General features: G+C 41.7%; 1 protein-coding gene across 1 annotated transcript; it reads left to right on the forward strand.

Annotated features, from left to right (window-relative positions):
* LOC115336920 (cytosolic phospholipase A2 epsilon-like) lies at nt 1-26,753 on the forward strand. The gene is made up of 20 exons (XM_030004717.1): nt 1-142; nt 1,714-1,786; nt 9,257-9,393; nt 9,717-9,848; nt 11,068-11,108; nt 12,007-12,049; nt 12,631-12,694; nt 14,058-14,218; nt 14,431-14,523; nt 15,184-15,221; nt 16,267-16,423; nt 16,913-17,049; nt 17,559-17,781; nt 18,996-19,110; nt 19,739-19,876; nt 20,560-20,667; nt 21,852-22,043; nt 22,520-22,686; nt 24,150-24,333; nt 25,204-26,753. Exons 1-20 carry the CDS (start codon nt 116-118, stop codon nt 25,440-25,442), a joined length of 2,469 nt encoding a protein of 822 aa, XP_029860577.1. The 5' UTR covers nt 1-115; the 3' UTR covers nt 25,443-26,753.
* Nucleotides 26,754-27,538: the final 785 nt, after the last annotated feature.

Consider the following 27,538-nt stretch of genomic DNA (forward strand, 5'->3'; position numbering starts at 1 on the left):
ACACCTGCCTGCCTGCTCCCAGCAGCTTAAAGCACGAGAAGCTGCCTGGCTGAGAGTCTCCTGTACCCATCCGCTGCCACGTTTCGCGCCTGGCTCGGACCCAGAAAAGACCACGATGGGGCTGTTCTACAGTAAGAGCCAGGTAAGACAAGGCAAGAGGGGGCTCCGTGATGAGCTGTGCGGGCAGGCCCTTGGCGGCAGAGGGGACCCGCTGTACGAGGTGGTGTTCTACCTCCTGCATCTTCGGTGCTGAGATTTCTTCTTCAGCACCAAGGCTGTGAGAGCAAGGCAGGGCTTCTGCCTGGGGTTTGTGCCTACTTTGTGTTTTGGCCTTCAGGAATGCAAGGACTTCAACGCTGCAGTAATTTAACTATTTTGAAAATTCCCAATTAAAAAAAAAAAAAAGGTCTTTTTGTTCATTGGCATTGTCTTTTGCTTCCATCCTGTTGGGCTAGGCAAAGCAACCTGCTGAGAAAAAATAAGGAGGTATCACTAATGACAATGAGTGCATGGGGAAAGCCAGGAAACTAATATTATGTGTGGAGTTATATATAGCTCTCTTAAAAATTGTGGCAGTTTTTGGGCACAAGGCAATGAATGGTGACACGTTGTTATATATCAAGCTATGTATTCGTTGCAGTGATATTCCCTGCTCTATAGGTAGTGTGCGTGACCTGTTTCTTATATGTGTTTGTCGCATCACTACATTTTGCTCTTCCATTTTTCCTCCTCTTCGTTGTTGGTTGGATTTTTTTGTGGTTTTGAGGTTTTTTGGTTGGTTTTGGTGAGGGGTTTTTTTGTCATTTAGAGCATTAAATGTGCAGGTTTTCCTCCTTTTATTCCTTTAAAAAAGACAATTATCTAGGGAAAAAGTACCTCATCTTCAGCGCCCGTACTTTTGATTAAATACCATGTTTGTCTGATCCTTGCTTAGGATGAGAGAGGATGACAATCAAACCAGTTTCCTGGCAGGTTTGTTAAATGTCTTTTGATAACCACTTAGGTTTAGGTGGTTTCCCAAGATTTCCATTGATACCTTCCTGTGACCTTTGCTTAAAGGAAGATTGGATGAGCTGAATTATTCAGAGAGAAATAATTACAGAGTTGTTGCTTTCACTCCCCCCTTCTGAGAAGGCAGGGAGATAGCTCTCTGGAAGACACTTTTCAGGTCCTCATTGCGTGAGAGCCAGCACTGCTCTACGTCAAACATAACAATGGAGTTACATGGCTATAAACCAGCTGACGAGCAGCATCGTTACACCATGATATCGTTACTAATTCCTGCCCTGCTAGATTGTCTGCTGTTTGTTGTGAAATATAGTGGATATATATGACATCCTTTGAATTTGCACAGACCAAGATGTGTGTCAGCTGTATTAACGACACAGCAAGGCTCACTATCATATGTTTCTCTGTGATTAGGTTGTAAAAGTCAGAGACCTCGAGTTGAGGGTTACCACAAGTTTCCTCAGAATGGAAAATCCAGGATGTCAGAGGCTTGTTCTGTGTTTGAATGTACATTTTGGGTCTCTGGCCACACCTGGCTGCAAACCTTCTGGGAAGAAGGAGAAGACAATGCACAAGGAAGAACCTCAGTTCAGGAATGTTTTGGATGGTTGGAATTGAAACACTGAATTCAATGCTATCTCTGACTGTGCTTCTGTTCTTTTTCTCTGCATTCTCATCCCATGCATTTTGTGTGCTGTTCAACAGACAGAACCATCTCCATGCAACTTGCTCACTGTAAAAATCATACGGATGAAAAATGCCAGGAAAGCAGACTTGCGTGAGTATCTTTGCTATATCCCTGGAGCATCCACATGCTTGTAAAACTACTTGGAATATAACCAAGTGTCACAAACACTACCAAGTACTTATAAAAGGAGAGAGAGAGAAGATGTGTGACTGTGGCATGCTGAAGATGAGGTAGCATAGTTAGAAGATATTATTTATTCTTCTATCTTTGCCAGTGTAACACTGAAGTCTAGCCACCAGCTGTAGTTCGGATCATGTTTGCACAGAATGCATAAAATGTTTTACATCTGAATCTGCAAAGAAAGGGTGTTTTATTCACAGGGAAGACTGCAATAAGAAGTTTAGATAAGGCACTTCTTTCTGTGGTTCCTTCTTACAATAATGTCCACCCTGTGCACCCCTGGACCTAACAGAATATTTTATGTGAGCTGAGGACTGGACGCTTGACATCTCTCATGGACTGTCAAATTTGATTCAGCCATAGGAACAGCCATGTTTCAAAACCTAGTTGAGGGCTCATACTGTTAGCTTTTCTATTCTTAACTATTTTTACAAAATCCCCAGGAATGATAGTTACGTAAAAGTTTATTAATGCTCCATAAATACCTGAACTGCAAAGCACTAGAAAAAAAGGCGTGAATGACAATCATCTCCAATCTGAGGAGATGACCGATTGTCTTGCATTTATTCATTTATACACATAAGAAGGTCTGAATCCAGAAAGTTTCTATAGGAACCAGACCAAGCTAAATTTGTTCAGGAAAAATGATGCAAGACAAGACACCTGTCTGGGCCTTTCCAAAGTAATTTACTTTGAGTTCTGCTATAGTTTCTCTAGAGACCAAAGGTATATGAAGAAGATTTTCTCACTCTAATTTTTATTGAAGAAAAGTAAAATACTTTCTTGTTGCTGAATGTATGGGGAAGAAAACTCTGTATGAACCTTCCCACTGGACTACTAGTAAAGTGCGGAAAGGAGATATGAAGCTCAGTTATAGGCTGGAGACAAATCCCTTGCCACAGCTAAAACCTATTTGAAAATACAAATGTGCACTCTGAACTGAAAAAGGTGTGGAAAACTATAGCCCTTAGATATCTCCCAAATAATCACGTTCTATTAAACCATATGCATGATAATGAGCTTACTAAACTTCCTCTCCACCTTTTTCTCATCTAGGTCAACGCTTTTTATTTTTGTCTTGAAACTATTTTTATTCTGAAGGGAGTTTCCTATGTTTTGATGCTGTCTTTCCCAATACTAGAAAATTTCTAGGGCAAGGGACAGGTACTGAAATGCTCAGGCATTTCTGCTTCCCAGTCCAAGACAGATCCCACCAGCCTGTAAAGCTGCTTAAAGGAGCAGTTGGAATGCCAGAGGTGCTTTTGGAGCGCGGCACAGGGTCTGGAGCAGCAGTAAAGCTGCAGCACAGCTTTCCAGGCTGAGGCTGTTCTGCCTTACACTGTGTGAAGTGTATACTGGCTGTGGACCACAAAACAGAATGACAGACATTCACCACCAACATTGCCAAGCTATCATCTGTTTGAAATGGTAGTATCAGTCAAAATATTGAGGGGAAAAAATTTTGCACAAACAAAACAAAAACGATATTTGCAAAAGGTGAATGCTTTGCTTGTTGGGTACTTCCATCATGTAGGAAAAGAAAATCATACCAGTCATGGCACTGCCTTGCTTATGCTTAATTGTTGAATCTGGTTTTGATTGACAGCTGCTTAATTCCAGTAACATTTGATTTTGCTGAGTGTAAAATTTGTCCATTGCATTTATCAGAAAGATCTGCTTTTAAACCATTTCAGGACATAGTTTTCTATGTAGCCAGACTTGTAGAAGTCACATATTTCAATGGCCTCCCAGAAGGTCTCCCAACCTGTTGCCTCAGGTTAACTTCATTATTCGTCTATCATCTGCTCCATTTTCTAGGTAATGGAGATGGGAAAATTAATCCCTAACAATAGACTCTCAAAACCTCACTAACATCTCCCATGGAATAGATAATACAAGACCTTTAATAGAAGTTCAGTGCATAAGATAGTATTTTTATCTAAGACAATTTGAATTGTTTAATTCTGCTTTTTAAATCCTGAGTCTTTTCAGTGTGCCCTTGTGCTATTTTGTCTTTTCTTCCCACTGATCCATCCGTGTGTAAATTATAACACTAATTTCCACTTGTGTTTTGATGCATAGCTGATACCATTGATACCACCTGTGAATTTAGTGCCTTGTTTGTGTTCTCCACATTCCCCCTTCCCACTGAGCACACCCACATCCCCATCAGGCTCATTGGGGCTCTTGATATTCCTAGACCTGTGAACACTTGCCAGTTCCCAGATTTGGGTGTGTGTCCCATCTGCATCCTGACTCCCTAATGGGGTGAGACTTGGATGTGCACCAATCCAACCCACCCTTAAAAACAGGGCTTTCGCTGCAGAGAATTTCAAATTTCAAGCTTGGCCTCTCACAGTCCTTGAACAACCGCCATAGTTCCAAAAAAACCAGAAGGACATGTCTTTTCGCAGCACGTGGTTCAGCTTGGGAACTCCCCACGGCAGGAGATCAAGGATGCCAAAAGTTTACGTGGGTTCCAGGTGGAGACTGGACAATTTCATAGAAGAAAAATCTAGTGAAGGTTGGCTTAGGAAGTCTCTGAACCTTAAATTGTGAGGGCTGGCCGTCTTAAACTTTTCCTTAGACATCTACCACTAAATGTGAGGCATATTCTCCTCTGGCACTGATGTCCATCCCTAACAAGATGTACAATCCTTCCCAAAAAAAGACAAAGGGGTTAAAGAACAAGATACTGGAGAGAAACAAAATCATTAAGTGGAATTAACAAATGAAAAAGAAAACAGAGTGTTAAGGGTTAAACAAAAAGGTAAAAACAGGTAACTAGATGGGAACACTGAGCTGAGCAATTTTAAGCCATCATTCACTGCTTCCTGAAAACATCCAAAAGCCCTCAGTGGACACTGGCTGTGTGCCCTGGGCTAAGTGGACCTTGATTGGTGTAGAGTTAAAAATATTCTTCAGCATTTTCTTAGTAAGAAAATGATATTTTTTAAGCTTTTATGGATTTTTTTTTTTTTTTTAAATCAGGCTTGTTAATTTTGGAAACTTCCAAGTTTTGGACACTTTTTATATAAGGCTTATATTATTTTGGGTACAATATTTTCTAAAATTATTAAGTATGTTTTACATTTTTATAAAAAACCCATATTTTATGGCATTGCAGTAGCAGTTCTGCCATATATGAGATCAATTAATGTAATGGCCATTGAGATCCTGAAAAGAAACATAGCCAGTGAAATACATTATTGTTTAAGGAACTATGGTTCAATGTGATACTTATTGCAGGAACCCACAGACTTCCTCCAGTGTTTTGTTCTTGCACTGTTGTTATTGTTTCATTGTTATTTGTTACTTACTTCACCATTTAAGCAGTTGCAATTATGTACCAACAGCCTGTTGCTCTAGATGCTGCTTGAAATCTTGTTATAAAATAAAAGCATGTGGACTGATAAAGCCCAGCAAGGGAGAAAACAAGGAAAAAAAAGTAAGGTTATTCAGCAATATCTCAGCAAAGGGATGTTTTAAGGAGGGATGTAAATGAGACTAGTGATACTATTTTAGGGATGCGTGTAGAGTGCTCCACCCAATGTGAAGGGCAGGGTGGGAGAAAATGTGAAAGCTTTTTATTGAAGTTTAGCTATTAGGAGATTAATGCTGAATGCTCCCTGGAGGCAGGAACTGATCTCCCGGGACTAAATGAATTCTTACAGTCTGACTGTGAAGGGCCTTGAGAAGGAAGGTGTTTACTTTCACAGAAGTAACCCACATTCTTATTTAAAAAAGCATGTAAAAAGTTCCAATGATCTAAATTATCTAATATTCTGCACTCTAGAAAACAGCAATGCCTGCCTGTCCACCCACCCTCAGCCAGATCTCTGCTCAGCTCCACAATGTGGGAGGAAGAAGAAAAATGCTTTTCTCAGCTGGTGGGGATAGTTTGTGTTTTGTGACATGGATAGGCCCAACTGAGGGGAGACATCGTCAAGGAGATGATCTGGGCAAACAGTGTTTGAGGCCACATTCTTGGTTTGGATCCCTTCAGCACAATAAGAAAAACTATACCGTAACAGTCATGAAAAAATCTACCCCCTAGAAATAGCCTCAATGCGAGCACTTAAAGACAGCCCAAGAAGAGGAGGAGGATGTCTCGGTTTCTGCCCAGGTTACAGGGGGGCTGGAGGTTGTGTCTGTTAGCATCAAAAAAGGAGGTAGAAGTAAAATGAAAAAATTTTGGTTTAGCCCTGTTTGAATTCGAGCTGTCTATGAGACAGGTGAGATTTTAGCTCAAGCCAGAACAGCCGGTGCTCTGCTCTTGTCTGGGATGCAGCATGGTGCCGGGGCTATGGTGTTTCTGAGCATGGGTCATGTCACTGTAATGCTTTCTAATGGTAAAGCACAATTAAGATCCAGTCCTGCTGCTATCCTGGAAGATAATTAGAAACTTAGTGTAATAACTGGACGAAGAGACCGTGCTGTCATAAATACCTGCTGCCACGCCTGCTTTTGGCAGGATATTGCCCCACGGTGATACCACGGCTGCCACTGCAAGCACGTTTGACGGCTGCTCATGTGTCACGGTCCAGGGGAGGGACACAACAGGTTGCTGCTGTGAAGTTCTGATGTGTGTACCACGTGTGAGTGTAATCGCCATCGTTAGGTGGTGGTTAGGCTTACGTACCAGGGTAATGATGCTTTGCTTGCACGTGGCTGTCAATGGGAACCTCGTACGTATACGTGAAGAGGCACTTGATACGAGGCAATGGGATATCGCGGCGAGACCGACCGGCTCGGGCACAGGATACGCTGTGGAGTGCCAGTTCTCACAGCTGCTTGTGCCTGGAGCTGGTCGGGCAGAATACAGGCCTGAGGTATCCGAGAGGTGTAAAAAAGGTTCCTGGGAGTTGTGAGTGCTTCTCGTAACACCTGGAAAATACTTCATGAACAAGAGGTAATTAGGTTTCAGAGGACACCTCTGAAGTACAAAAGGCATCACCAAACACGTTTGCAGATGGGAAGAGGGAAGCAGGCTTGTTTAGTGGCTTTGTCAGAAGCCCCCCAGAGAAAGTCAGAGACCTGAAATGAGAAGTCAGAGCTCTGCTGTCTGACAAGAAGTTATTTCTTAAAGGTGTATGATACAGTGCAGTAGCAGACAGTGATCATTTGCAGAAAAGAAAGAATTGGTGGACTTTCAAAGTAATACTTTGTTCTTTGCCACAGACCTAGTCAGAGCATGTATTGCTATTTGGGAAATGTCAATGAAATAAAGTTTGGATTGCTCACGAATTTCTGGACTGAGGTCCTTCTGATCCTCTTCCTAGTGGGGACAAGAGCTGACAGCAGTCTGTGCTAATACCAACCTGGACTTCCCAAGAGCCTAAAAGGATTTTCATATGGACATTTCCTGTATACACACAAAAGTTTAGAGTGATTAGGACTGTTAGAAATTCAGGTGATTTCTAGGAGTTTTGATTTTATTTGTTTTTTAGAATTTATATCTTTGTATATGCCACAACTACCTTCATCAGTCAAAGTTAGTCTTTTGTTTTGTTCAGAGTTACTCAAAGAAAGATGACTTAAATCTCAGGGGAGTCAGGAAAAAAAACCAACAGCTGGCTTTGTTAATTCTTCAGTTACATACAGAGTGTGATAAAGGGCCGAGTCAATTATTCTGTGTTTCCCAAAGTCAGGTCTGCCAGTAACACTAGGTGGGACAAGACTAAGTCTAGTCAGATGAAGGTGTGTCTGCTATGCAATGGCAGGAATGCTCAAGTAGGTGGTGTTACAAAGAGAGGAAATATAATCCTAATGATGGGATTGGCATTTATGCGCAATAGTCCCACATGCTATCTTTGGCACTTGTGTGCGTGGTTGTCCCTAACTAACAGATTGTATTCTGTAGGGTGATCATCCCTGACTTTTGAGTGTGGGTCCACAGGATTGTTAATCTCGTGACTCATGTTTGCCTTTTATTTCTTAATAACTATGACAAAACATATTTGCAGGCAGATTATTCTGACCTCAGAATGAAAGTGCTTGTTGATGATGTAAGCACTGCAGACTGCTGCTAACCACTCTTTCATACTGAAGCTTTGGTGCTGAACATCCCTCACCTACAATGGAGCTCAGGTGGGAATCCAAACTTTATAACAGGCCTCTTCATCTGGGAAAGCAAAATGAAAATACTAAAGCTGCCCTCCCTACAGCTGGAAACATTAAAATTCATAAGTGAACTTTATGACCTGAATACACCTCTAATTGAAACAGCAAAGCCAAAGCAATGCAATCTTGTGCAAAGAAGCAATGTGACCTCGCTCTGTGCTGGGAAGCACAGACAAGCTTTCACCTGCCCATCGAGTGTTGCAAATACCCTTATCCCTCTCTGGCTGAGGCACAGAGATGCAGGTGAAAACAGTGGCATTAAGCAAGATTTTTTTATACAGCTTTCCTGGCAAAAACTCTCCTTCAGGACAGTTGCTTCTCAAACCAAATGTTACACCGTCAGTCTCTTCAACATTTCAACACCTTTCTTACATGTGCTCATTTTAATCCACTTCAGAGGATTAAATGCAATTAATCTTTTCCACAGGTGATTAATTTATTTTTCTTGAAATTTTTTTCTTGAATTTTTTTCCTTGAAAAGCTCTGTTGTTGAGCTCTGTGGTGTATGTGTGTGTTCCCTTCTTTAACTTTCCAAAAGGGAAGGCGGCAGACTTTAATCAAATGCCTTGGTGGAAGACCTGCCTTCTGTAACAGCAATGGGGCTTCATGGGAACCTTCAGTGAAATGAGCTCCTGTCGCCACTGCGTTGGCAGCCAGGTGTGCTAGAGAAAAGAAAGGTTGCTCCAAAAAGTAGACAATACAGAACTTACAGCCAGAGCTACCCCAGTAACATTAAAGCATGTCCATGGCTACCTGTGGAAGCCCACTCTGTATGAGCTGGGCTCTGTCTGTCCAGCAGCCCGCATCACAGCTCTTAATGTTATCTGCTCCGTGTTGCTGACAGGCAGCTGAACCATCAACGGCGCCCAGCCCTCTGAGGCTCTCGTGGGTGCATGCCCCTGTGCGTATGCATGGCTCGTCAGTGTTAAAACCTTTGAAGTCTGATATATATAGATAGTCTGGCTGTGTATTTCTCCAAAAAGGAATGCAATGTAACTGCGTATTTTGAATGTTTATTGTTTTTCCAGCACTTAAAAGAAGTGGTCCTCAAGAAGAGCAAACTGCCAGGCTTTCACAAAGAGTAAAGCAAACTGGTTGCGTAGCACTGGCTTGATAGCGCCTTAGCTAGCATCCTGGCCTACGTTCTGCATATTGTCCTGTGTACAGAGGTTAAAAATTCATACACTGCAACACCTTATGGGGTACTAGATGTGTTTCCTTGGTCCATTGCTTTCACACTTTCCTTCTCGTCAACAGTAACCCAGTCGGACTGCTACGTGAGCCTAAGCCTGCCAACAGCGTCTGTGCAGCATTTCCGCACCAAAACGGTCCAGAACAGCAAGAACCCGACATGGAACGAAACCTTCCACTTCACGATTCAGAGCCAGGTTAAGGTAGGAACGGCGGCTAGCCCCAACAGGTATTCTTACCAGATATCAAACCTACCGTATAGCCTTTGCACACTGCGGGTATCTCTGAGTTCCCTTACAAAGTATTCGTACTCTCTTACGTAGTTATTTAACTTTCAATGGTTGGATAACACTGTATCTTCCTGAATAGTCAATTGTCTGTAGAGTGCAACTGCAAAATTTCCATTTTACTGCTGCCTTTGCTTTCATTCTCAAACTTCTTTCCTAAATTCCTTTAGCTAACATGAAATATCTGTGGCATCTGATATTTGTTAAACCTTATACAATCTAATTTTTTTTGATTCCAGAACATTCTGGAGCTGAAAGTTTGTGATGAGGACAACGTAACTGAAGATGACCATCTCCTCACTGTATTCTTTGATGTCTCCAAAATCCAGCTTGGAGAAAACATTCAGCTGTGTTTCCAGCTGAATCCACAGGTATGGATAAAATTCAAGGACAAAGCTAAGGTGATGTGGTCAGGTGAGAATGTAGTTATCTCATCTTTCCTCTTGTGTGTCCCATACACAAGCCTTTATTATTGCCCATTTAGCCACCCGAGTATGTCCAACTGTTTCAGGGGTTGATACCCAGTGTTGCTTCTGTAATTACTGCAAATGTGGGGTGCTGCTTCTACAGCAGGTGGTCAGCATTATTGGACTTGATTGTCTGGTTGCTGTCCTTGATGTCAAAATAGGGAGAATTTAATCCAACAGTTTTGGGCAACCCTTTGCAGTTGGAGCTGGTGCTTCTGAGCTGTGCATTATGTTTTGCTAATATAAAAGTAGTGATCTGCAGTCATAAGCTGCAAACCCAATTTTCATAAGTGAGTTTTTCAGCAAGTCTTTATGTCATAAAGCTGAGACAACTTTATACTGAAGTTTTAATGACAGTGTTTTAAGCCCAGAAATACTTTACTTCAGTGAGTGCTGATTTGATATGATACCTGTTTTGGAAAGGCTGGCTCTCTGTCCTGTATTTTCCTTAGCACTCACGCTATGGGCCAACAAGATGATGGGAGGTGCACCAAAACCTGCGAAGGAGAAAGGAATTGTCAGGGGAAGGGAATTACAAAAGACAAAGATGAAGACTGAGCATGCAATGAGGCTATGTGTGCAGACTCCACCAAACCAAAGTGCACTCTCCAGAACACCCTGGACTTCATACGCCCAAGTGTGCCACCATATTAATGTGCCACCAGGCCCATCTGCACAGGCTGTGGGCGAGGGCTGGGAGAGGGGCAGGATGATTTGGATGCACCGGAGAAATCCAGCCTCGCTCACGCTGAGGATCAGTGGGGAGTGCTGAGAGCTTGTGGGAGAGGAAGGGAAAGGGGATTGCAGGTGGCCTGTGAAACAGTGAGGGGTGAACCTATGACTGCAGAAAGGGGGAGCAACCACCAGAGGCCCTGCACTATGTATTACATTTGGCCTGCAAGGTCTAAACTAGAAGTCTGCTAAAATAATGGGTATAACATTAGAAGTATGTGACGCTAGAATTATAGCAGATAGGACATGAAGAAAATCAAATCTGTTGCATGCACGTTAACAAAAGGTGGACACTGGCTTACAGATTCCCCCAAAGAGAACAGATTCCTGTAGGTTATCTCTCTTCACAGGAGAATCAACCTGCTGTGACTGCATTCATTTTCTTTCACAGGGAAAAGAGGAGCTGGAGGTTGAATTCACAATGGAGAGCAGGTGCGTAAGGTCAAATAGGGGATCAATAGAAATGTAAACCAGAGGCAAAATGTTACTGACACAAAACATCCGTTTTACACTTGCAACCCCTAACACTATCACCATCTGAATAAAGCGGAGGGGAGCTTTGGGTGTTCAGGAAATGCCTGTGTAGGGCATTTAATGGAGAAGGGGTGCATGATGTGTGTGCATCTACGCTGGGCATCCAGGCACACGGAGAAGCGAGCACAGATGCAAATGGGAGGCTAGAGATGTCCCTGATGGCTGCTGTTCCCCAGGCTGCAAGGGGCATTCGGCACAGGGGGAGAGTTTTAAGTTTCAAACCCCTCTTGCTCTTGATACTTGGAATTTGTTTCAGTTGTGAGAATAGGTTAGAAAAATTGTTTACTGTGTTTCCATATTGACTGTACAGTTAATGGAGAGAATGGGTGTGTAAATCAGTCCTAGTGCTGCTGTTGATTTTTAAGGTAAATGGTAGTATTTTTTCCTTTTTTTGTTATGGCATGTTGGATGAATTAACCCATGTTTCAGCTCTGATCCCTCAGGTTTGAACTGAGCAATATGGAGCAATAATGTATTTATGCCATCCCTGTGTAAATTTGCTTCAATGATGTGTCAGAAAACGATCCTGTCTGATAGTGAGGAGCCCTTCTGTTCAGCAGATCTCCATAAACAGTTTAAAGTTCAGAATCAAGCCTGTGAGAGGCAAATTGGATTGAAATTGAATACCCAGCTAGAATTTCTGATGCTCTTTGTGCATGCTGCCTGTCCAAAGATGGACTTTTAAAGATAAAGATAATGAATTAATGATTAAAGAAGAGTTAAAAAACCAAAACGAGACACCAAACAGAAAAAAGAGAGTGTTTTTGAACTGATTGTTTTCCATTTTGTCTTTCAGTCCGGATCCTCCTGAAAACATTGTTACTAATGGAGTTTTAGTGGTAATGTTAATTTCATAATCCTCTCCCTGCCATATAGCAATGCTTATTGCAAAGCTAGTATTAAGGGTACCAGGCAGTTGCTCCGTACGGCGGCGTGAAGGCATCGGCCAAGAGGCAGGCTAAAGCCGGTGTCAGCATTGGCTTTCCCACGCAGTCCCTGCCAGTGACTTACGCTGCCAGAGGCTGCAGCTGCCAAAGCTGTGAGCTGCCGCCAGCGCTCGCCTCTGCCCAAACCCAGCTGGGCTCGGACGGACAACGTCCCTCCGTCCGCCCGGGGAGAGCTGGGCTGAGCACCCTGCCTGGGGAGCCTTCCCCTGTGGCTGATCCTCCCCCAGGCCCTTGAGGGGCTGCTTCTCTCAGTGGGAGCCAGCAGATCCCTTCTCTTTCCTCATCTCTACACGATCTGTTATTTCCCACGTGGAAGCCCGATGCCACCTCCCTAGGCTTGGTAAGGGGGTTACAGACCGGCACCGTCTCTCCCCGCCGAGCCCCTGTGCCTCGCACGTGCCCGAGGGACTGGCCAAGGCAGAGCTCTGCTGACACTGAACCCCTTTTTCTCTTTCCCTCGTTGTCTCCTACAGTCCCGTGAAGTTTCCTGTTTGGAGGTGCAGGTGGACGGCGGGAGGCTGAGGAAGGACAGTAGAGGTGAGCCTTTCGCCGTCTTACGGAGCAAACCTGGATGCTACTTTATGGAAAAAGCACTCAGTGTTTTACACTTGAACACCCTGGTTTAAAGTTATTTAAGATACAAGACAAAATCTCACTGGTGCTAGTGGCCTGTGGAGGGGGCTGTAGTTGGGCAAAAATATACATATTATTGCAGAATATGGTGTGAAGAGCATGTGGTCTGGTTTCCCCACAAAATACTTTCTTCTTTAATAACATCTTGTCAGATGCTTATAATTTTCCAAAGTATTTGTCCAGGGAATTGAATTTTTTTTGAGTCCTAAACTGGAGCTAACTCCTATTGTTTCCTGATTCAGAGACAAAGAAAATGGGCAGGTGAGGACTGGGCCTCTTTTATCAATTTAACTTCTTAAAATTTCTTCAGGCATAAAAATATAAAACATGCCACTAGGTGAAACACAAGACACACAGTGTATTACCAAAGACATTTGTTGCACATTTTAAGCAGTGCATCACTACTATGTTGAGTCCATGCTCGTGGACCTGTGTATCTCCCACACAATTTTTAAAACATCTGACTGACATTTCCTGATGGCCCCAATCCAGCAAACTGCTTAAGCATGTGGATGATCCAGCTGAGCTCAGTTGTCATAGTGAAGAAATTTGCTAGATGTGGCTGAAAATGTTTGAGTGGGATAATTCTTTTAAAGGCTGATTACATACCTTTGAGTGTGTGGATTTACAGAGTGTATTTCACCTTGAACCTGGGTTGCTTCCGTTCTATATAAAGACCATTTGATGCTTATTATATGAAGGCCAAAAACCACCAGGTGTTATTTCTGTAAGTGCTAGAAATTATTTCAAAAGAAATATTACAAGTTGAAGTGAAGGGAAACATGATAGAGGGACTGAGATTTTACTGGTTCCAAAGAGAACTGTGCTCTGCTACCAAAAAAAAGTTTCTCCCCAAAGTCTGAAATTTTCAAAATACCTTATTATTATACCAGAATAATATTTTAGTACCACATACTGTCTTATTGCTGAGGTATTTTGAAAATTTCAGACTTTCAGGAGAGAGTGCTTTTCTCCCCCCAAACTGTTAGCTGTGAGTCATTATCTAATGAATAGAGCACTAGTCTCAGCAATCACAGTATAGATGGAAGTGCAGTGGTACTGTAGCAACAGTTACTATATGGCACATTCTGTACACAAGCTCTAAAGCTGAAACCCAAAGGCTCAGGTAAGTGAGTCTATTTATTTATCCTATAATTGGAGTATCAAAATGAAGTTATTACTTAAGAAAACCATATATTACATTACTGTGCAAACAAATTCTCCACATTTTTTTGAAGACCTTAAGTTTGAAACTCCTTTGCTTCAGAGAGAAAGTTTGCATTAACTGTGGAGGGGTCGTATGAAGGAACCCAGACCCACACACTGAGCTCCTGCCTCTGCCCAACCTCCCCGACCAGGTTCCACTACATCAAGTATAATCAGTCGGCACTCACTGTGGCTCTACCGCGGCGGCGGCGGCTCAGCAGGGTATGTGATCACCACTAATCTGTAGCTGGCTCTTTGCTGTCTACTTCTTTGGAGACCTCTAAGACCTGAGTGTGTGTGCAGGTCTGTGTATGCAGGGAATTGGTAAGTGCATGTATGTAAGTGAGGCTGGGAAGACTGCTTTTACCTCTTTTTTTTCCCCATTTTTGTATAATAGTTAACTGTCATTATTCTTTTTTACCCTTTTTTTCCAGTCTATATCAAGTCAAAATGAAAGGGATATGAACGAGTCTGTGACTCTAGCTCTGAACTTGCTTCCTATACAAGAGAAAATAACAATAGCAGAGGTGAGAAGAAGTTTTTCTTAATAAAAACCAGCCCAACACACATTAAATTTGGTGGGTGATGAGAGTCTTACAGCTCAGTGATTCAGTTCCTGTCAGGCACCATGCATGCTACAGTGTAAGGTGTGAATGACAGTCACTCTGCAACTATGTAATATTTATTTTTTTTCTTTTGTTCTGCATGTGGTTCCAGGCATGCCATTCAACCTTGTTCTGAGTTTACATTAGTTTCCTCAGGACATATCTAATATGTTCATCAACTTAGTATGTGAGTTAACAGTAATGGATATGACAATTAAGACTTATATTTGCAAAGGGAAAGCCTGAGGCGGAAGATAAAACAGAGAACATCCATATGCCTGTGGTTCAGATGCCCAGCTTTCAATGACCTTCCCAGAAAATGAAGGTTAAACTAGATGTTCAGCTATGAAAAGCTGAGGGGCCCCAAGCCCACTTGGCATGGGTGAATGGCCCACTTCTATTCAACCCAGACTGTACTGGAGTTTATTATCTCTCTCACAACTCAGACCATTGCTGGCCAGATTCTGCAGCTGTGTTGCTGACTGCAAAGATAGTGAAACTCAGCCCATAGATGCAGTGGGGGAGGAAGGCGCAGGATTAATGACCTGAGCATGCTTACACTGTTTGTATTGCGATTTTCAGGACAGGACAATTGACTTGTACACAAAGGCAAATGAATGGTAAGTGAGTCTCCAGCAAGACCTGATCCTGTAACTGGGAGACATTTGCACCTACGCAAAGCTCAGTTGAAAACAGCAGGGGTCCATGCAGGCTCAGTTGTAAGCAGAGGTGTGCTCATCTTTGGGTTGCAGACTTTTGTTTGCCAGGTTCTCCTTTTTCAGTGATGGAGACTTAAACCATGGGTCCCCTTTCCTCCAAGTTTCCCAGCTGTTAGTGCAGCTCAGTAAGTAGATCTCGATTTGTGTGCAATTATGCCCACAGCTGGAATGAACAGCTCCACAAAGAAATCGTATTTCTGTATTATACAAACAAAATAACACGAAGGCATGGTAGCTGTTTCCCTAATCAACTGCAGTGCCTGTTGACAGAGGTTATCTAGTTACAGGCACATATGGCAGCACGACTGAAACTTGAAAAATGAATTACATCATAGAATCATAGAATGATTTGGGTTGGAAGGGACCTTAAAGATCATCTAGTTCCAACCCCCCTGCTATGGGCAGGGACACCTTCCACTAGACCAGGTTGCTCAAAGCCCCATCCAACCCAACCTTGAACGGTTCAAGGGATGGGGCATCCACAGCTGCTCTGGGCAGCCTGTTCCAGTGTCTCACCACCCTCACAGTAAATAATTTTTAATAACATCTAATCTAAATCTACCCTCTTTCAGTTTAAAACCGTTACCCCTTGTCCTATCACTACGCTTCCTGATAAAGAGTCCCTCCCCATTTTTCCTGTAGGCCTCTTTTAAGTATTGGAAGGCCACTATAAGGTCTCCCCAGAGCCTTCGTATATGCAAATACAACCAGAAGTGTGTTGTAGGAACCTTGTTACCATACTGGGACAGTATGTCATGTTCTGCTCTGCCTTCCCATTTGCATTCTTGTTAGCAGCTACAGGAATTAGCAGAGGCCTGCCTGTGGTGTTGCTCCTTCTCATTTATTACATGATACTGTCCACAAACTTGTCTGTAAACACACACAAGCATAGCTGGAGTTGACCGCGGTGAATAATAACATAATAATATTTGTGCCCTGGTCTCAGGACTCAGGGTCTGTTTTTCAGGCCAAGAAACCTGGATGCCCGCCTAGGGTTTGACCTGTGCACTGATGAACAGGATTTCCTGCAAAATCGGAGGAAGGTAGTTGCTGCTGCACTGAAGGAGGTTCTTCATCTGGAGGAAGATCTGCAAGACCATGAGGTAACCAGGAAAGGCACTGCTGGGGGATTTTTCTCTCTCCTTTCCCTCAAGCCTGGAGATGAGGAGTGATTTCTCATCTCCATCCAGATGAGGAGTGAGGACCTCAGTCAGTAGCTTCTCCTCCAGGGTACTGTTTGCAGTCAAGGTGATCTCAGCTGGAGAGGTCAACAGCCTGTCTGGATGAGCAAAGTCTCTATTTCCACTTGGCTTTCAAATGAATCATTTGAAGGAGCTTCAAACCAATGAGTTTGGTCCATGTTTCTTAAAAACCCTTCCTGAAGTGCCCAAATCTTCTAGTATACCCCACATGGATGTCCAACAACTTGTATTATTTATAACTCATGGAGCAATGTTGCTTTATCTCTATTCTATGTGTTTTATTTTACTAGTGTCTGGATGTTGCTTTTGCATGTCTGTCATTTTTTGACATGGATGTACCTTAATACCGCTTTCCCACTTGTGCTTTCTGCCCTTTTTTGTGTTGAACAGGTGCCTATAGTGGCTGTGACCACAGCAGGATGTGGGATAAGAGCACTCACTGCCATGTATGGCAGCATTTTGGGTCTTCAAAAGTTGCGTGTTCTGGATTGCGTTTCATACATCAGTGGCTCGTCAGGCACAACATGGTGAGGAGTCATTTTGATACTGTTTTTTGGATCTTGTTGTGTTAAGCAAAACCCATGCTTTGTCTAGGGTTTTAGTTCTCAGTGAGGGTAGAAGGGGTCTATTGAGTTATTGCTTCCATCTTTGGTCTATGAATGCCAGGGTCACCTATGAAAGGCCTATTGTGCATCATACATTTGGTGTCACTGAAGTAACTTATCCCTAACCAAAAGAGAAGACTTTATTGGAAGTGCAAACATCCTTAATCCTATGCAAAATGATCCTTTATGGTTATTCACTGTTGGACAGAAACAGCATAGACAGCTGGTGAAGCTGCTTGTGTTGGATCCCAAATCAAGTGACTTTTGACTGATTGCCTTTGGACTTGCATTTCTGCTCAAAGTAAGCTCAAAGAGGAGAGTAACCTAAAGATAAAATAATAAATGCCCAAAGCTCTGTGAAGTATATCCTCTGAGTTTCAAAAGCATCTTCTTCACTTCTTTCTGCTTTCCACCATGTTTCCTGTCTGCAGGACAATGACAAAACTGTATGAAGATGCTGATTGGTCACGTAAGGATCTTGGAGAAATAATTATTGAAGCTCGGAAGCAAGCAGCCAAGTGCAAGATGGGGGCTTTTTGCTTGAGAAGTTTGAGGAATTATTACAGAGAGCTGAGCCAAAGGACCCAAGCAGGACATAAAACATCTTTTATTGATCTGTGGGGGCTCATGATTGAATCCATGTTAAATGATGGGGTAATGTCTATACATCTTTCTTCTCATAAAGTTGGTGACTTGATCTTTATGACCATGATGACAAATTAAAACCCTAGGAAGAGACACCTGACCAATAACACTGTACTTGGTATGTAGGCAGAACACCACTTACTTACACTGATAACTTGGAGATATAGTGAATGTCTACGCTGGAGCCTAAAGTGCGATTGAATGTGGCATAGAAATGCTCAGACTAGCTCTAAAGTAACCAGCATGCTAATTAACACTGCAGTGGTCCAAGAAATTTTTGAGGTTCTTAGGTGTTTTTTATGGCCCCATGCTTTTATGTCTCCACTGCTGCAACATTTACACAAGGTGCAGTCATACCTTGAATGTACTGCAGATATACCCCATATGTAGTTACTGCACTTTGTGATTTAGTGATGAGAAAGTATATAGATCCAGAGCTCCCGAGACATCTTAGTTAGAGAAACTGTGATTTTGTAGGTGCCTTTTGGCTACTTTGGATTGGATCTCTCAGGACCTCCTGTTCCTAATTTTGTTGTAATGACAAGCAAAACTTTCAATGTAAACTAGCAGACTGATGATAGCTGGAGAAAAAGCTATTTTATCTTAAAATCCTATAAACATGGTCTATATTTTGTCTAGGTGACACAGATAATATGAAATACTCTAATTTCATATCATATTTCACATTGCATTTCTGGCCTCAGTGCTACATAGAAAAATTTGCTAGAGTTTAATTTGGCTGAAGTACACTCAAAATCTCCACTTCATGTATAAAATAAGTTGTTGGTATTGGACAGCTCAAGGATTTTTCCACTGTGGATGATAACTTTCAATATGGTTTTCAAAAAAAATCTTGACTAGAAGGGTCATTAACATGCTGCCTTGAAGAACTCATATGTTTAACAGATGAACCATGTGATAAAAACTGAATTACCCAGATCTGCCCTATTTTTTCACTTACGTTTAGCCATGCAAGGTTAGAATAGCATGTGAAGCAACTCATTACTGTTGTTGTATACTGACTGTAGAACATGGCTGGTTATCCTAACAACAGTTATTCCTGTTCCCATGATTTTCTTGCCCTCTGTTATTCAAGCACATGGAAGTAAATTTAGGAGGAAATTCAGGAAAACGATATCCCATATTCAGACTTTGTAAGCTGATGTCTTTAAGGAACTGTTTATCAGCTAACCTTTTTTTTTTTTTTTTCTCCCCAAATCCAGAAATGCCACCACAGACTTTCTGATCAACGTCGGGCAGTGAATCAGGGTCAGAACCCACTGCCCATCTACCTTGCCCTCAATGTCAAGGACAAAGTTGCCACCAAAGATTTTAGAGGTGATGTTTCAATTCTGGAAAAGAGCTGTGTTTTTGTGTGGGGATACAGTAAATAATGATGAATTGTTTTAAATTCTCACTTCAAGACAGGAAAAGTCCTGTTCAGAGATGTAAAGAGTAACTGGGCAGCCACAGGCTAGACAGCAACAGTTCAGTATTTTGTAAGATCTCCTGGCATGTAAATGTGCATATTCAGACATTAACTTCAGACTAATAACATGACACAGATCTGTGACACTGTCTCAGAAACACTATGAATTCTTAAAGAAAGTGATTCACTGGAGCTTTAAGGTTGCTTAAAATATGTTTTTCATGGTTGGCTAAAGGCAATAAAAGCAATAGAAGTCAATCCATGTTCTAGTCCACCTTCCATGAGAAAAATTCTGCTCTCTTTTTATCTAGCAAGTGGGAAGTTAAGTTTTCCCTTAGCCCTGACATTGCTCTTTCACAAACCTGCAGACAGTGGGATAGCTGGTTCAGTAGCGGCTGTCAGTCAGCAGGGTTTGTTCAGGGCACATGCTAAGCCAGCTTTGCCTGAGGGGGATGACGCCTGACACATTTATTCCACATCTGGCAACTTGACTGTTTTTAGTAGCGGAGCTAACGTTGTTGGTGTATGTGTTGGCAGAGTGGGTGGAGTTCACGCCGTATGAGGTGGGCTTCCTGAAGTACGGTGCCTTCATTCGTGCGGAGGATTTTGGCAGCGAGTTCTTCATGGGTCGCCTGATGAAGAAGCTCCCCGAGTCCCGGATCTGCTTCATGCAAGGTGACTCAGCAGCCTGGGGGAGTGACAAGATTTTCATACAAACACTAATGATTCTGGAAATTAGGCCCCAGAAGCCTGTTGTTCTGCATTTGGCAGCAGAGGTACTGGCTCAGTCAGCCTGAAATTCAGCCTGTCTCCTGAGACTTACTGAACTGCCCTTGCTAGCAAAGGGGGTTTTACCATTTGTATGAAGATAAAATGAAACTAAAATGACAAATAAGTTGTTATGTACCTTCGTGAGTGCTTTTGAAGCATCACCATTTCCCCCATAGCTTGCAAAACATTTTGAAAGTTGGAAATCTATGAGACTTTGTGGAAGCTGGAGGAAATGTTGAGAAGAAACAAACAGGGCAAGAAAGAGGGGAATCAGGGAAGGAGCTGGCTGAAAATATTTCTTTATCGAAGGAAAAAGGAAATGAAAATAGAAAAATGACAATGTAAAATTTCTAAAAAAAAAAAGTTCCAGGTAAAACATGGCGGAAGGGAAAATACTTTGAAATTTCTTCTGAAATAAGTTTGCCTTCTGAGTCAGCTCTACCACTGAAATAGATGTGTGGCCTTATGCAAAAATTACACAGAAATACGAAAAGTTGAAGAGCTGTGGAAGGAGCAGAAAGCAGTTTTTAAAAGAACTTCCTTGTGTTTACCTCAGCACTACTTATTATACCTCTCCCGCTTCCTAGGAATGTGGAGTAGTATCTTCTCCAAAAACCTCTTGGATGCCTGGCACGCAGCCGACAATTCAGAGGACTTCTGGCGCAGGTGGACCCAAGACAGAGTGACTGAAATAGGTAAATCTCAAGTAACCTTTGACTTATGGCCTCCTTCCTCCAGGCCCCTCTGATAGGGTAACTGTGCTCACATTTTTTGAGTTTTTTTGTCATCCTGGTGCTCTCAGCTTTGGGGTATGGAAGGCACCAGGACAATCAAGTGATTTGATTTTACTGAATAGCCAGTGCTTTGCTTAAATAGTGAGATTGTTATTAGAAGGAAAGGCACCATCAGACAGACCTTGACGAAAAGGAGATAGGAGATGGATACATAAGGTGGTCCTTAAAGTGTTGTGTTTTAAAGGCTTGGAAAGAAGAACTTCTGTCAAAGCCTCATGTCAACTATTTGTTAGCCAGAGGGAAGCTTGAGTGTTTCCTTTCCAAAGGAGAAGAGGCACATTAGCCATGAATGGGGATGCCAGTTCAGAGAAGTGCATCCCTCCCTCAAAATCTGACTGAACTGAAAGATTTAGTAGAGATCAAAGGAAGTCAATGTAGTGGAGCTCTATTACACCAGCTGAGAGAGGCAGCTCTGTACTGAAAGACCATTCATTGAAAATACTCGTGAGCATCTTCATGTTAAAATTCAAGCAAAGTCAGTGATTTCATAGTGAACAGACTTGGGTCACATTTCTGTCGGCTATGTTTTTGGAAAAAAACCCTGAACTCTTATGTTTGGGTTTATATAAATAATTTGCAAGTTTGTGTTGAATTCAGCTGGCCAGACCCGAATGAAATCGAACAAACTCTTTTTTAAAAAGTAAAAATGTTTAGTTTAAAAATAAGAAGTTCAAATTTTTCTATTCTTTTCAAAACAAGCTTTGAATTTCATAGTTAACCTAAATCTAAAAACAGTAATCCCCTCAAATGTATAAATAAAATTATTTTCCCTGTTTTTTGTTTGCTTGGAAAAGTGAATTACTTTGACGTGTTCCAAAATCATGTTGTTTTATGAGAAAAATGCTCCTTTAGTCAGATGTAGCCAACTGAGGTTAAGAAAACAAAAGTGAGTTTATATTTTTTGTCAAGAAATTAACCAGAACTCACAGCATGCCATAGGGAAAAATAGCGCAATGCTGAGAGCTGTGAACACACGATTACTATTGGTACAGAATAGTTGCTGACCCTTTCTCCTCTTCGTACCTAGCCTCCTCTAAATTGTGGTTATAATTCAACTGCATGTCATTTATGCTATGTATCTCTAGAGGAACAACCGGACTTGCCCGAGAAGCCATACGAGATGGCTACATGCATGTTCACCCCTACGAGCGGCCTCTCCACTGCTCTCCGGGATATCCTGACGGACCGCCCTGCTGTCTCCAAGTACCACAACTTCCTGAGGGGCTTCCAGATGCACAACGAGTACATCCAGCAGGAGCATTTCACAAAATGGAAAGGTGCGGACAGCACTTCTGCCTACGTGCCTCAGCGATCATCAGGGTGGGCGCAGGGGCTGGGATTTATCGAGGGGCATTTGTACGTCCTGAAGAGAACGGAGTGGGTTTTGTGGTTAGTTGTTAGTGCTTGCTGAGAGGAGAGGAGGGAGAACTAACTAACTTCTCACATCTTTCATTTCCAGTAACACAACTGTTCCATTTCTGGGTCGTTCAGCACTGAAAGTCCTCACTGGGATGAAAATTGCTGGGGTGGGGCTTTGCACATATGGAACACCTGCCTAGGTTTTGGTGTAGTTCATGGGTGTGGAAACACCAACAAAACGTGAATGGAGAGGCTGAAGGGAGATTTAGGATTGCTGCATGCTATCCTAAAGCAAAGGGAATATATGGAAGGGAAGCTCGCCTTCCTTTTGCTTTCTAACTTGACAGAAGTCTTTCTGCAGTGTGCTAATAGCTCTGAATCTTTTACTCTTTAGACACTTCGCTAGACACCTCTCCTAATGATCTGAGAGGCAACTCAGAGCACCTGGAGTTGGTGGATGCAGCTTTCTTCTTTGAAACCAGCTGCCCACCCCTTATGAGACCAGAGCGGAAAGTGGATGTCATCATACACTTAAATTACACCGGTGGATCACAGACCTTGGTGAGACGTCTCAAAACTCTCTTTGTTTAGTAACGCCTTTTCTTTTGCTTTCCACAAGTTTCAGACAGGTGTCTGTAAAACATAGAACTTAGTGGAATTTAGTAACATGGTGTTTCCAAACCTTAGAAGAAGAATGGAAATTCCCAGAAGGGAAAATATCTGTTTTTCTCAAACTGCTTTTGAAATAGCCCTAAGTGCTTCACCAATGAAATACAGAGCAGCACAGTGAAGTTATGATGGCTGAGCTGCAACTTCTATTACAATTATATGTAAGATTTAATAGCACAAATATAGCTGGGAAAACTTTGTGATTCAGATGCTGAATTTAATCTGCATTTTCTTTAACGTATAAGATATTATTGGTCTTTATTTTAATGTGTGATTTTCTAGCTGTCCAAGAACAACCTACTGAGTGAAGAATTTAATCTCTATTTTTATCTCCTTTAATAAATACAATTTTTTTTCCTTAAATAGTGGGCTTGAAGCAAGACATCAAATGCATTTACTATGTTTGCAGAAATCTGATTTGGTTAAAATGTTTATATAGATTTTGAAAGTAGTATTCACCACATAAAAAGACAGATTTAGACTTCCAAATATAGACTCATAACTGTAAACCTGTCCCTGCAGGGCACCACAGAAAATACAAAGTTCACTGGTTGAGGCTTTGTCATTTTTTTCAAGTGGAAGATACTTTAATGCTGCTCTTACACTGTAATGCCACATGAGAAATATTTGTCTCTGTACTGCAGCTGAAAAAGAGCATATGTAATAACTTGCATTACATTTCTTCCTTGTACTCTGAAGTCTTTTGAAAATATTTAATTCAAACAAACTGAGGTGGTACTTCAGTGTTTTGTTAGATAATTTAACATAGTTGATCATCACAAATGAGCCTTCTGATGAATGCTTTTAGTGCTATATTTTGAGGTCTAAAATATGTTAGCTTGAAATCTCATATTATTTCTGAAATTCAAAGTTATAGAAATGGGTAAGTTGGTCTCAAAACCCTGCTAAAGTCTACTGAGGTCAACTCACAAGTAATACTGCAATATAAACAGATAATGTGACTGTGAATCTTACTGTCTTGGATCACAAATTTAGTTTTTAGATCTACATTTTTCTGACTTAGTTCTCCTTTAATCAATGATGCTCTATAACATGCTTTGAATTGATCTGTTGTGTTCCTAAATCATGTTCCCTTTTTAGAGATGTGCCTTGGTACCTATTTAAACCCTCTTTACCATCTTGATATTAGGTGTTTTCCTGTAAGACTATTTGCAAATAGCTCCTTGGGCAAGAGAAAAACAGTCCCTGGGGCTGCAGGTGCTCACATCATTCCTGGCTGTCCAGTGCTATCAGTCTATTTTGTGCAACTTGGCATGAATTACAAGGCTTTGGCAGCAGCCTGATCTTGGGTATCTTTTCTATTCCTTATGCTGCTGTTGTTGGGCCATGAGCAGCCCCTGGAGCAGGCTTGCAGATACTTCTCAGAGCAGGGAATTCCGTTTCCCAGCATTGGGCTGAAGGATGATGAGAAGAACCTGAAAGAGTGCTATATGTTTGATGGTGCAGACACCCCAGGAGCTCCTCTGCTGCTTTATTTTCCATTAGTGAATGACACCTTCCAAAGATATGTAGCACCTGGTAAGTTAACAGTACCTAGCTAATTTTATTGACCTAATGAACTTTCTCACTCCCTGGGTGTTTTTTCCTCATCCCAATACAAAAATCCTTTGTCTGTCTGCCTGTTCCTACTACTAGCGAATACATTGCAAAATGGGATGACACAAACTGTTTGCAAAATCAGGTGAAATATTGTGCAAAATTTTAGTTTGAGTCTTGGTGAGATTCAGTGAAAGAAGAAACATGTTCTTCAAGTAGAGCTAATTTCTTCTTGTGATCTCCAAATGTTTACTTTAGCATGTAGAACAAAGGATATTTTTCAGATGATGTATTTTTATGACGGTCAGATCTAGGGGAGAATTACCTGTACAGTGTAGAATGGTTCTATGGAGGGCCACTGTGCTTTCTAATTGGGTTGTTTAATGTGTTGGTTGTATATGCTGGAAAATCAAAGCAATAGTACCTAAACTAATAGAGTCACTGTGTCCTTTTGGGCTAGTATTTGAGATGCAGCCTTTGTTTTTATGATGATTTCCAAGGCTACTAATATTCTGCTTCCTCCTGTCCTATATATCTCTTTATTCCTTTTACCTTTACAGTATGTATTCTATGCAAGAACCTTCAGGGTAAGACTTAAGCACCTGTGACCACATAAAATGACGTGCCATGAGCTGGCCAGTAGAAGGTGCTGGTTGCAATGGAATGATGTTTAGTGACACTATTTTTTTAACTTCCAATAGACTTTGTTCAGAAGTAGATTTTTCAGAGATTATAGCACTTGTCTTCATAGCAATTGCATCTGTGACCTCTCTAAACTATTCTTGACATAGTCTATCAGAGTTCTGTAACTCCCTGGGACTACACAAACACCTTCCCTTTTTCCCTTGATAGGCATGTCACGTAGTGCTGCTGAAATGGAACTGGGCAAGGTTGATATCTCCAGTTTCTGCTCTCCATACTCAACGAGGGAGGTCTCGCTGAAAGCAGAAGATTTCAACAAGCTCCTGAAGCTTACTAATTACAACATCATGAACAACGAGAACATGATTCTTCAGGCCTTACGCGTGGCTGTGGCACGGAAGAAACAAGCTCCGAGCCAGCCAATATCACAAGCACAGTCCTCTGCTTGAACAGCATTTTCCTTTCCCTTACTAAGTATTTACCATGACAGCACATATGCGATAGCTACTTCACTGTTCTTGGCAGGTGTCATCTCTAACTAAGTAACCTTCTCAAAAAAATAAAACTCAAAGTATTTGTTTCAAAGCCACATGGTTTGGTTTACTACGCAGTAGTTGCTTTTTGATCTGGAGTTGTGATATCAAACACAGCAGTCTATGTTGTTAACACTATCTCACTGTGATGATCAAGAGGCAAAGGTTCAGCTGTGTCTGATAGGGAAATAGTTTTAGCTCTCTATCTCTGTAATCTTTTATTGTCTTGGTAGCTAGTCACTAGGTTTTTTTCACCTGCAAAATATTCTGGCATTTCTTTGGGACCATTAAAAGCAAATCCATAAAGTCCTCTTCAGACACAGAAGGTGGTGACCATGCAGTATCAATTTAAATCATTTTATTGGTTTTAGTAACTTAAATTAAATGGTGTTCTACCTCTTAAGAGTTTTGTTTCCCAGGTGCTTTGCTGTCATGAACTGTTATGAAATATATATATTTTATGAAGGATATTTGATTTTTCAAACTTGTGCTGGATAACAGATGTATGGACAGGTGGCCTTTTAGGTCTTTGAGGACATCTATTCTTATCAATTAAATCAAACTTATGAATTTGTTTTGAAGGACCATTACCATTTCCTCTCACAATCAATGGCGTTCTCTCTCAGATCACGTGTGTGTGCTGCAGTTGCCTCCCCCAAATGCAATTTTGCTGCAGCATTATCTGGAGCTTGTAGTGAATTGAAATATTACTGAAACAGATAGCACGTGAGGGTGATTGCAGGATGTATGGTAATTGCATACAGACAATCACACTGGAGAAATGGAGCAAGACACCGATATTCTGTTCACTGCATCACAGTTGTTAAACAACCATAAAATGTAAAATACAGCTGCTAGGTATGCTGGTACAAATTAAGATGATATGATTGCCACAGCCTAACTAGTTATTTGACAAGTACATTGAAGTGCGGTGGCTGAGGGGGAAAAAGCTAATTTATACACACATAGCACAAAAACATAACAGCTCTCAAACCCCAGTGCAGTGGCCAAAAAACAGAAGAAGAAATGCCTATCCTGGGAATACACAAAATGATGCATGCACACATCTGATAAAGGACCTGATGAGCAATCTACTAACAAAAAGCAGGACTCCTCTTCAAGCTGTACAGGAGAACAGTTTGTAATACAGAAAACAATTGTGTGTCATTCCCAAGAAGCAAGAGTCTTGTCCACCAAAGCATGGATGTCGATCAACCATCACTGCATACCTGAATGTGGATATATAGCAGAATAAATATCTTGCATTTCTTCCTCTTCAGCTAATGAGACATTTTGTAAGTAAATCCTCTGTCCTTTTCGCCAGTTTTTCAGATGTCATGACAAAATATTAACTGTTTAGATAAAAAAAAAAAGAAAAAAGCCTAGCTGTTTTGAGAAGAAGCAAATCTACTTAAACACACTAAAGGCCAAGAAAGGTTCAGCAGAGAAAGACATGTAGCTTCTATTTCTAGTGTGAATTCTTCCTCAGAGGTGAGTTACTGGAGAAAGACAGGTGCTCTTTTCTAGAACTGGAGCTGGTTAAGAAGTTGGATTTTGCTGTCTTTTTGGTCACAGTCCCACAGAAGCATTGTGAAAGAAAGGCAAGTGCTGGCAGCTGGGAGTTCGTCAAAGGCCAGCCAGGATTAGACTTACAGGAGTCCCTCAACTCCTTGTGTAACCTGGCCTAAAAGAAGTAGGCAAGAGCCATAGATGAGTCTTTTCTCGCAACAAATTTCCCAACAAGGTACATATAGGCAATTTCAACCTTATATTCTAAAATCCTGTCCACTGTTTTACCTGAGCAGCCACTGATGAGCTCAAAATAAGGTACTCAAACTGTCAAAATAGCCATCGTGACCGAATCCTTAACACCTGCCAGGCAGGGTGTCATCGTATTTCTCAGAGTCCTCCTGTTACTGCAAAGATCTGGATATTGCATCAGCTTTGCAGTCTGTGGGCCCCGTGAGGTATCCTGGTTCAGTTTCAGTTTTCAGCTGTTGGCCCTCATTGGG

This window comes from Aquila chrysaetos, chromosome 2 (genome assembly GCF_900496995.4).
Source record: "Aquila chrysaetos chrysaetos chromosome 2, bAquChr1.4, whole genome shotgun sequence".
Lineage (NCBI taxonomy): Eukaryota > Metazoa > Chordata > Aves > Accipitriformes > Accipitridae > Aquila > Aquila chrysaetos.